This window comes from Montipora capricornis, chromosome 3, assembly GCF_036669925.1.
Source record: "Montipora capricornis isolate CH-2021 chromosome 3, ASM3666992v2, whole genome shotgun sequence".
In the NCBI taxonomy this organism is placed as follows: domain Eukaryota; kingdom Metazoa; phylum Cnidaria; class Anthozoa; order Scleractinia; family Acroporidae; genus Montipora; species Montipora capricornis.
Window position 1 is genome coordinate 67,657,104 of NC_090885.1, and position 10,000 is coordinate 67,667,103.

Sequence of the window (10,000 nt, forward strand, 5' to 3'; positions counted from 1 at the left end):
GCGTGATATGGTAAGGCTTTGTGTGGCCAATCGAGCTTTAGCTGCCACAATGCCTTGTGTGACACCTGATGGTTGCTAATCTCGTACCCAGATCTCCCACTTTCATACGGAAGGGAGATCTGGTAAAGTTCGATTTCGAGCATTCTCAGTGCCAGCGAGACCCGGAATACGGGCTTTTCTATCACTGCGCATGTTCGGACTCTCTGTTGTGATTTTGGGTGATTTTGCGGAATAAACATGGATTTCGAAAATATTCTTGAAGAGATTCTTTTGGACAGAGGACAAGGAAACCTTAAACTTAAGCCGAAACAGAAAGAAGCGCTACAGGCGATTCTGTTTTAACGGTCGAGATTATTTAATTGTCGGAGCAATTGCAGAATCACTGAAACGAACGCTTAGGCTTAATCAATAAACGAGTGCTATTTTCTTCCCACGATCTCGTGAAAAGTGTAGTTAACCAAACCGTAAATTGAAAGCTAAAATGTTAAAGAGTGCTTAGACCTAATCACTGCAACGAGTGCTATTTCCTTGACACGATCTCGTGAAAAATGTAATTAATCTAACCGTAAAATTCACAATTGATCACTACTTAATTCGCGAGTCACGCTTTAAGAACGAGAAACACTTTTTTGAATAAATTACATACTTCAACTTGAATTTATTAGTTTCTGCGTACCGCCAAGCCAGCTACGCAGAACTTTATTCGAGTGGCAGGGTACGTGGGGCTTTCGTCGGTACCATTAACACAAAACGTCGCAAATTTTTAAAGTGATTTTCCTCAACTGTAAAGCTTTTCCGGCGTCGAAAGAAACAAAACTTTCCTCCGCACAACTGTAATTTATTCAAAACAGAGCATGAGCTTGCGAAAGCCAAACCTTCACTAAGTGCCCCGCGAAATAAGCCAACCGGAGCGTAGATTGCATTGCAGCAACTTTTTTAAGTAGCCAATGAAAAATGGTGTACTGTCGAACTTTACCAGATCTCACATTTCCAGTGACAGAGTGAGATCTGGATTCGAGATTAGATGGTTGCGACTCGAGAGTGAACGCTGCTGCTGCCACGCCCACACCACTTGCATCTCCAAAGACATGTAAGGATATGCTGCTGATTGGTTCCTGATACGGAACCTTCATGAATGTAATTCTCTTCGGTGAACTTGAGTCCCATTTGGCCCACTTGGCTGCTAGGTCAGAAGGCAATTTTTCATCCCAACCTATTTTAAGGTTGCAGGCGTCACGATAAATCCTCGCTATTTTAGCCAAACTTCCCCTCTTGGTGTTGTCGGCTTCCTCAGTCGGCACGATGACGCTTAGGAAATCTCCCAGCTTATCCCACTTCAGGCTCCCAGGTACTGTTTAGCGAAGGTCTGGTCTGCAGTCTGTTGGGTTTCAGTGGATTCTAACTCACCAACGTTTGAATGCCAATTATGGAGTTCGAAAGCGGCGTCAGCGAAGATCTCTGTGGCTGCATTTTTCATCTCTCTTGCTTTGGATACTGTCGTCCCTCCACTTATTAGGTCATCTACGTACAAATTCTTCTGTATCTCGCGTACTATTTCAGGCTGCTTTGGGCTCCAGATATGCAAATGCTGCTCAATAACCCCTCCCAACAAGAAGGGTGAGGGACCGAAACCGAACAGAGCTCTTGTAAAGCGGAGTGTCTCAACTTCCTTGGTCTCGATGTTCTTTAACGAGTTAAAACTGAGAGCGTCTCTTTCTTCTGGTCGGATTCTGACTTGTAAGGACGCTTTCTTGATATCTCCAGTGATGGAAGTTGTCTTGAAACGTCCTCGAATCAACACACTCCATAGTTGGTTTTGTAGCGGCGGACATTCGTTAAGGGATGGCGCACCGTCCCAGGCCCTTGCGGAGGCGTCATATACTATTCTCAGCTTAGTGCTTTCGGCGGTTTCACGCAGGACTGCCTTGCATGGAATATAGAATTCCCGTCCTTCGACAGAGTTTGGGGCACGCTCAACTATTCCCTCAGCCAACTGCTCCTGGATCACAGCACTGTAATCATCGATGGACCCATTCTTCTCGAGTTTCCGGACGAGGCTAGCCAGTCTGCGTAGGCTTCCGTCCTTGTTGTTTGGCAAGGGGGAATGTTTTCCCTTGCACGGAAGATCGGTTTCGTACCTCTCTTCTTCGCTCCTCCGCAGCTGTTCCTTAAACTCATCGTAGACCACACCCTGATCTCCAGAAGGCGAGTCTGCCAACCCGAGAACATCTAGCTAACAAAGTTCTTCATAGTCAACTCTGGATGTTTGTGTGAGGAGTATACTGGTGGTATCTATTCTCTACCAGGCGAAGTGATAGTCCAGCCCAACTTTGTGTAACCTGCTACAGGATCCCATTCTCTGCCCACACGCTGTGGTTCGGTGGTGCTGATTCTGGGGCATTCACTGTTTCCTGGGATGATGTGTACAGGTAGGCGGGGTCTGTGGTGGTTGTCATCCATGGTCACGCCCTTTAGATGACGGTGTTTCCCTACGAGCATCTTGTAGCGAGGGTTGTCTACCATCATAAGGTGCGGTTTCTCTACTCTAGTGACTTCTGCTTCCATCTCAAAGTTTCTCTCCGTTAGTTAGTTTGATCCGATAAACTTCCATCACCCGACTGCTCGCGCCCAACATCATCTCAATCTTGCCCAACCCAGAATGATGAGGTTTTGCACCAATTCTCTCAAGAAGTGCGGCAGAAGCGTACGAACTTTCCGCGCCGGAATGTAGGAGGGCACGACATTTTATTCCTGCAACTTCCACGATAACCACCGGGTGCACCACAGGACCATCGCCAATCTGCGCAGCTGTCATCGAGTTGTCTGCGTTTCCTTTGTCACAGATGGAGGTGTGGTGTCTTCTTTAGCAAAACAAACACGTTTTCCTGCTCTTGCATTCCGTCGCCCTATGATCATCTCTGGCACAGTTGAACGAGAGGCGTTTTCTCAAGAAAATCTTCCTTATTTCGCTTGGATCAGAAACTTTAGTGCATTCATTTGGCTTGTGATCAGTGCTGTCGCAGTAAACACATCCACGAGGACGCGCGTCACCTAATTGAGTGTTAAACGCGTTTTAGTCACGCCCGGGCTTGTCACTTGATCTGATGGTTACAGGATTTCTTTTTTTCTGTCCATCCCTGGAGGGCGTAAACGAATTTCGCCTCGAGAGCTTGAACATTGAACGAGAGTGATTCATAGAATTGATGGATCTTGCCTGGGTTCGCCCCACTGATTACGGGTAACCCCATTATATTTTGGACGTATGCATTCACTATTTCAGACGCTTTCCCATACTTGTTCCTTAGAATGTTCTTCGCCCGTTCATACCCCTCGCTCGAAAAAGGGCGACCATCTATTCCCGCTCTGACTTTAGGTTCTAAAAAATCTTAAGCGAATTATTATTTAGTTACCGCCGCCATGGTGCTACATTGGTCAATTTCAGCTTCGTAAATGTTCCAAAAACGGAGCCAATCCGTACGTATGGGAACCATTGAACTTTGTAATAGTTAGTTTAGGTAGCTTAGTGCGCGCTCCTTCGCTGGCGGGGCTGGCTCTAGCATCGCTCGACTTCGTTGCGTGATCTTTCTTGGATTCTTCTATTTTTCGCTCATATTCTAGTTTCTGGTCAAGCTGTGCGCGTTGAAATTCAAGCTGATCTTCGCGCTCCTTTGCTTTAAAATTAAGCTCCTTCTCGGTTTCTTGAGTTTTGAGGTTTTCTTCTGATTTAAGCCTAGTTCAAAATTGTGAGGCGAGCGACTTTTGGAAGTGGGTGAAATTCGGCTAAATTCTGGAGTTACTCGGCCGTGAGAGGTCTTGGAAGTTACAGAGATACAATTTGGTTTTATTTTCCTAACCACTAACCTAATACTAACTCAGAAACAGCTTTATTATTATTATTAAAATATGATTATTATTATTATTATTTGATCCCGCAGGTTCTGAACTTGTTATTTCAAAAGGTTTTTCTTACATTATAGAATGTTTATTTATTTGTTTGTTTATGGATATTTCAATTTTCAGTTTCTGTCAATTGACACCTTACAGGATCTTTCCCTGGAAACACCCAAAAGAAAGAATCATTTATACACCTGATGTGATTTTCCCCTGGATCCATCCAAAAAAACGAATGATTCATTCACCAGATGAGATTTTTTTCCTGGAACCATTCAGAGGAACGGATAATTATACTCCTACAGTACACCCTGTATCAGTAGCAACACAATCTCACTTGGGCTTCCATGTTTTTCTGGGCCAATTTGCTCCTTCTTTGGCTTCCTAATCTCCATTTCGTAGTAGTATTTTAGTGCATTGGGTATTTTCCTTGCCATGCTGGTTCCCAGATCGACTCCTCATATCTCGTGCCCAGGCCATGTGTGCAGTTTAGGTCGTATGTCGTAAGCAGAGCTGACGTTTACGGGAGACTTTGCAAATTTTAATTTGGAGACAAGGGAAAATTTTGCCAGCTTTTTATACCAGGTATCCTTTTTTCTTTATTTTAAACTATAATTTTGCTTCAGTAATCATATTATACACCTGGTAAGTGAGTTTTTGGTAAGCGTTATTCCGGCCCAGTTTTGCTTGATCGGCTTTCCAGTTTTGTTCGCGTTAGTCTGTCCATGGTTTTAGTGGTGTTTTTTCTCCTGGTTTTCTGCTTGTTCTTCTCTTTTCCCTTTCTTGACTCGGCACAAAAGGGTCGGGTAGAGCTCCGGCGCTGGACTAGAAACTCACTTGCTCGGTTGCGCTCTACCCCTGAAGATTCGCAGCCATTTACGAGCCTAATGGTGCCGTAGTCAACTTTTCTTTACCTTCGGGTTGTTTAGATTTGCATCATTTAATACACCTGTGTTTCATTTTGCATGGGATTTCTTTGTGCTTTTTAGCTGCCCTTTCCTGTGTTTGTTAAGAACGAAGGTTTCATGTAGGGTTTTTGTCTTATTTATTATTTCTTATTTTTTAAGAACGAATAATTTTCATGTTCAAATATTTGTTTATCCCTCTTACTTGATTTAGTTTTGTTGTACATGTACTATCTGGCTGTGTCTGAAAGTAAAGTTATTATTTTCACACAGAATTTGTTTTGTTTTGCTAACTCCACTGAGAGGTTGAGAGTTTGCTTTGTGAATTTCTCTTCCTCATTTTACAGACTAATTTTTGGCTTTGATTGTACCTCGACTCACCATCCACACGTACAGTTTTTTTCCCCCACTTACCCGCTTTACTAGAGATCATTATTTCAGTTAATGGAGAGGAACCTCTTCCTCTAGGGGGATCCTTGCTTCAGCACCATAATCATGCCACAAAGGTTGCTAGTCTACAGGTGTTTTTGTTTTAATTTCCTTAAACAAGTACCTCGATTAGTTGAATCGGCCGTTACAACTGTCTCAAAATAACGTGACGTAATGCGCTCTCGCATCCTTTGTCTGCCTGTGATATGTCTTGTGTTTTACCCGATGTAAAGACAAGAAATTTAAGTTAACCTTCAATGTCTGCTTTGAGTTTCTCCATTTCGGTCTACTGGCCAATAAAACGGTTTCCTTCGTCCAGTCGGAGGTGCCACTGTGTTGCGAATGCCAAAGAATACCAGGCTGTACTTCGCAAACTTCACGGTTTTTTATTCTTATTGATAACTGATCTGGTCCCGATTTTTAGATAGAAGTAGTAGATAATATTTCTTAGTTGATTTTCTTTTATCTCTGACGTGCGACACACCCTAAATCCTAGACAGTAATGATATATTGACTGATTAATTGGTTGTATTGTCTACATTAAAATCACAAAAAAAAGATCACATAACGCAAATCACTCTTCTTACTAATTGTCACACAATGCAACTAAAGATATCTCGACACAACAATCTACTGTAAGATGTGGTAATTTCCCCATTCCTGACTTTAGGACCATGAAGTATGGAAAGCGTAGTGTCAGATATTTACATGCTCACTTGTGAAGAAAATAAGTCAAGGTATGCGAAGGAAAAGTAGCCTTCAAGCCTTCAAGAAAGCCGTAAGAGGAATTAATATTACGAACCTTTTAGGTGGTTCATGCCATTGCAATGCTTGTGCTAGACAGTGAAATTTATATGCGCGTGGTCAAATTATTCCGTTATTTCAATTTATATGTATTTTATTGTACATACAATGTAACTATCCATTTATCTCAATTTTTGTATCTAATTGTACATATGCACAGAATATTATGTTACTGTATTTTTTGAAATGATTTTTTTGTTGTGTTCCCAATTACATGTAGCTTTTCAGCTGAATCTTCTGACACTTCAGTAAATACATGTATGTATGTATGTTTGTTTGTTTGTTTTCAACACAAAGAGATGTGATTATCTTTAGGGTAACAAGCACGTGACTAATTTCCATATCTGACTACGACGACACTCAAACCATTTTTAAACGTGGTCTGCGACGGGCATCTTTCGTGATAAAGTAAATTCCAAGGCTTTTTAACATACTATATATATATATATATAAAACCAATGAAAAAAGAAAGTCTTCTTTTACTTTGCTTTTGCGCTACGCGTTTCACCGCTGCTGCGGCTCTTCAGGCAAAGCAAAGTTTGTTTATTGACTTATTACGTCACAGATGTCAAAATTAAAAAAACCTCATGTTCTCGGAGGGGTTGAGAATCTTGTAAAACGGAAAGATAGTAAGCTGAGGAGTCAATCCCTCAGCACATTCATCAATAAGCTTGCTGACTCCCAGCATACGTGTGTGCGGGTCTCTAATTTGTTGTTTATGAACTGTCAATCTATTTCTCAGGACATCACCCGTTTCTCCTGTTAAATTATGTCCACATCCTGCCCATGTTATTACGGAAATCAAATTCGTTGAAGTGCAGTTCATCGAGTGTTTTATCCGAAATATTTCATTCGTGGCGGAGAAGGTGAATTCTTTACCCTGTTTTAAATAGGGGCATGTTCCGCAACGTTTTGTTTCACCAATTTTGACTTCCGGATCAGTGTCCTTTTGTCTGGAGAAATAGGAGTTTGTTAGCATCCGTTTGAGGTTTCTGGGTTGTCGCTGACTGTGAATTACTTTAGTCTTGCTCATAATGGATTTTAATGAGGAGTTTTGGTTCAACATGGGAAGTGTTTCCTGACCAGCTGAAATACTTGCGGATTGTTGGGATTGTAAGTTGTTACCAGCCAAAGGAGGTTATTTACGGTATCTTGCTCTCTCACCCTTCTTGTATAATATATATATATATATAACTAACTGCAGACAGTACTGTTTCGGCCTTCTGGGCCTCATCAGTGCAGTGCTGATGTCTGGGATGGAGGTTAAGCTTATAAAGCCACCCCAAATGTCCCACACATGCGGTACATTAAATGGAAAATTCTTAAAAAATGTAGACCCTACAGCAATATTAGCAAGATATGTAGTCTTTGTCTGAATGAAAAATTCATAATCATGTGTAAGAAAGAACTGCGTAGCCTTAACAGAAGAAACGAATTAGCAAGTTCATGCCCCCACAGAAACCGATATGTACTCCGGAACTTTAGAGTAACGTAAATTTAAAATACTGACATACAATCCCCTAATATCATGTTTTGTTACCTAGCAGCTGCTAAAATGTAAGGCATTTACTATAGCAACCATTCAAATTTCCGTATTTAACTGCCAGCTTTCCAATTTCAACAGTTCAGTCGTTAAAATTGCCTGATGAGTGTGCTACTTGTACCATACGAAACAGTTCTGTAGCATTAAACGATGGTTACTCGTGAAACCTAAACTTGTGTAAAGTCATAGTTATTGCTCCTCAATCGATTGAGTTGAGCGCTCTACGAAATACGTTCTACTCGAAAAAAGAAATTATATATATATATTTTTTTCTACTCAATATAGTTTCATATATTGAGTAGAAAAACATTGTTATTACCGCTCCATTATTGTTGAGCACTATTCTGGATTTCAACATATGTTGAACGGGCTCGCCAAACGCACGCAACATTCTCAACATTTTCAGTGCAACATGTCAATGTTTATTTGCCCCAGGCCCCTGGCGGGCAACAAGTGGACCTTGCGCGCCATCCGTAGTGCAACAATGTTGCGTGAATGTGGCCAAACGAGTACAAGATCATGCAACATCCGAAATGTTGCACGAAAAATTTACCGTTTTCAATTTGATCCAACATCATCCAACATGTTGCAACATATCGCAACAGAGTGGCCAAACGTAAGCAACGTGTTTTGCCCAACAATATTTGCAAGATGTTGCGCTGAAATGTTGCGAGGGTTTGGCAAGGCCTTTAGGCTTGGCTAAATCTATACATTATTATCATCACACCATACAATTTGGCAATTGACTTGTTTAGTGGAAGAGACAAGTGTTAACAGTTTCGATAGCGAGATAATGATGTAAATTGTAACTTTCCAAGAATGGTATCAACATTTTCTTTCTCTTTCGTTTCATTTTAGTGCCTAATGACTTACAAGAATGATTTCATAATCAGTTATGCGCCAGAAAGGAATTCCTGAGAAAATTCCTGCGAAACGCGAAAATCTAACGAAACTTAACAAATCGAATTTTGGAGAGACGCCTTATCAGTGCGAAGAGAGTGGCAAGTGCTTTGCCCGAGCAGGAGCTGTAAAGAGACATCAAAGAATCCATGCTGGAGAAAAACCTTATGAATGCCAACAGTGTGGCAAGTGTTTTAGCGTAGCAGGAAGTTTAAGAAAACATGAAAGGGTCCATACTGGAGAGAAGCCTTATGAGTGCCCAGAGTGTGGCAAGTGTTTTAGCGTAGCAGGAAGTTTACGAATTCATGAAAGAGTCCATACTGGAGAGAAGCCTTATAAATGCAAACAATGTGGCAAGTGTTTTAGCGAAGCAGGAAGTTTGAGAAGACATGAAAGAGTCCATGCTGGAGAGAAGCCGTATGAATGCAAACGATGTGGCAAGTGTTTTAGACAAGCAGCAACATTGAAGACACACGAAAGGGTCCATACTGGAGAGAGGCCTTATGAATGCAAACAATGTGGTAAGTGCTATAGCTTGGCACATCATTTAAGGGAACATGAAAGAGTCCACACTGGAGAAAAACCTTATAAATGCCAACACTGTGGCAAGAGGTTTCGCAAAGCAGGATATTTAAGGCAACATGAAAGAGTTCATACTGGAGAAAAGCCTTATGAATGCCAACACTGTGGCAAGTGTTTTAGGGTAGCAGGATGTTTAAAAAATCATGAAAGAGTCCATACTAGAGAGAAGCCTTATGAATGCAAACAATGTGGCAAGTGTTTTAGCGTAGCAGGAAGTTTAAGAAGACACGAAAGAGTCCATACTGGAGAAAAACCTTACAAATGCCAACAGTGTGTCAAGTGTTTTCGCGAAGCAGGACATTTAAGGGCACATGAAAGAGTCCATACTGGAGAAAAGCCTTATGAATGCCAACAGTGTGGCAAGTGTTTTAGGACAATAGGAAGTTTAACCAGACATAAAATATTACATACTGGAGAAAAACCTTATGGATGCCAACAGTGTGGCAAGTGTTTTAGCGTAGCAGGAAGTTTAAGAAATCATGAAAGAGTCCATACTGGAGGGAAGCCTTATGAATGCCAATAGTGTGGCAAGTGTTTTAGCGAATCAGGAAGTTTATCCAGTCATAAAAGATTACATGCTTGATAGAAACGTCAGAAACGTAAGCAGTGCGACAAGCCGTTTTACAGCAGGAAAAGCGTCAGATTATCTGAAAAAGCTCACGAACCTTCTGCAATTACAAATGAACGGGGAGTATAGAAATGTTTCAGCGCTGCTCCAGACGAGAGCATCGTTCTAAACAGGGTGAAAAACATAGCTGTTGGCTTTGCCGGGAGGACCTGAGCAGCGAGGAGCTTCTGACATTTGAGGAGCCGTGAACTTAAGCCGCTTTTATTTGTGGCTTTTGGCTTCGAGAAATGTTGTTTGTTTTGTTTCAAAATAAAGTAATGTCTTGTTCCTGTTTAGGGATAGTAGTATTTCAGAATTCAAAGTGATAAACGGTTTACC

The 10,000-nt window shown here is 41.5% G+C and overlaps 2 protein-coding genes across 3 annotated transcripts; one reads left to right on the plus strand and one right to left on the minus strand.

Moving 5' to 3' along the window:
* Nucleotides 1-1,336: 1,336 nt before the first annotated feature.
* On the minus strand, nucleotides 1,337-2,565 carry LOC138040738 (uncharacterized). The gene is made up of 2 exons (XM_068886416.1): nucleotides 2,304-2,565; nucleotides 1,337-2,211 (listed from the first exon to the last, which is right to left on the minus strand). Exons 1-2 carry the CDS (start codon nucleotides 2,563-2,565, stop codon nucleotides 1,337-1,339), a joined length of 1,137 nt encoding a protein of 378 aa, XP_068742517.1.
* Nucleotides 2,566-4,411: 1,846 nt separating this feature from the next.
* LOC138041583 (zinc finger protein 709-like) lies at nucleotides 4,412-9,983 on the plus strand. 2 transcript variants are annotated; one of them, XM_068887328.1, is made up of 2 exons: nucleotides 4,412-4,476; nucleotides 8,431-9,983. In XM_068887328.1, the coding sequence occupies exon 2, from the start codon at nucleotides 8,468-8,470 to the stop codon at nucleotides 9,575-9,577; it is 1,110 nt and encodes a 369-aa protein (XP_068743429.1). In that variant the 5' UTR covers nucleotides 4,412-4,476; nucleotides 8,431-8,467; the 3' UTR covers nucleotides 9,578-9,983. The 2 variants fall into 2 exon arrangements, with proteins under 2 accessions (XP_068743429.1, XP_068743430.1); XM_068887329.1 differs by lacking the exon at nucleotides 4,412-4,476 and adding an exon at nucleotides 8,075-8,188.
* The last annotated feature ends 17 nt before the right edge of the window (nucleotides 9,984-10,000 follow it).

What these genes read in the sequence shown, in the direction of transcription:
- LOC138040738 (XM_068886416.1), bottom strand. Translation starts at nt 2,565, where the DNA reads ATGGAAGCAGAAGTCACTAGAGTAGAGAAACCGCACCTTATGATGGTA. An exon ending in CTGGACTATCACTTCGCCTG is followed by an intron (nt 2,212 to 2,303) that starts GTAGAGAATAGA and finishes TCGGGTTGGCAG; the next exon opens with ACTCGCCTTCTGGAGATCAG.
- LOC138041583 (XM_068887328.1), top strand. Translation starts at nt 8,468, where the DNA reads ATGCGCCAGAAAGGAATTCCTGAGAAAATTCCTGCGAAACGCGAAAAT.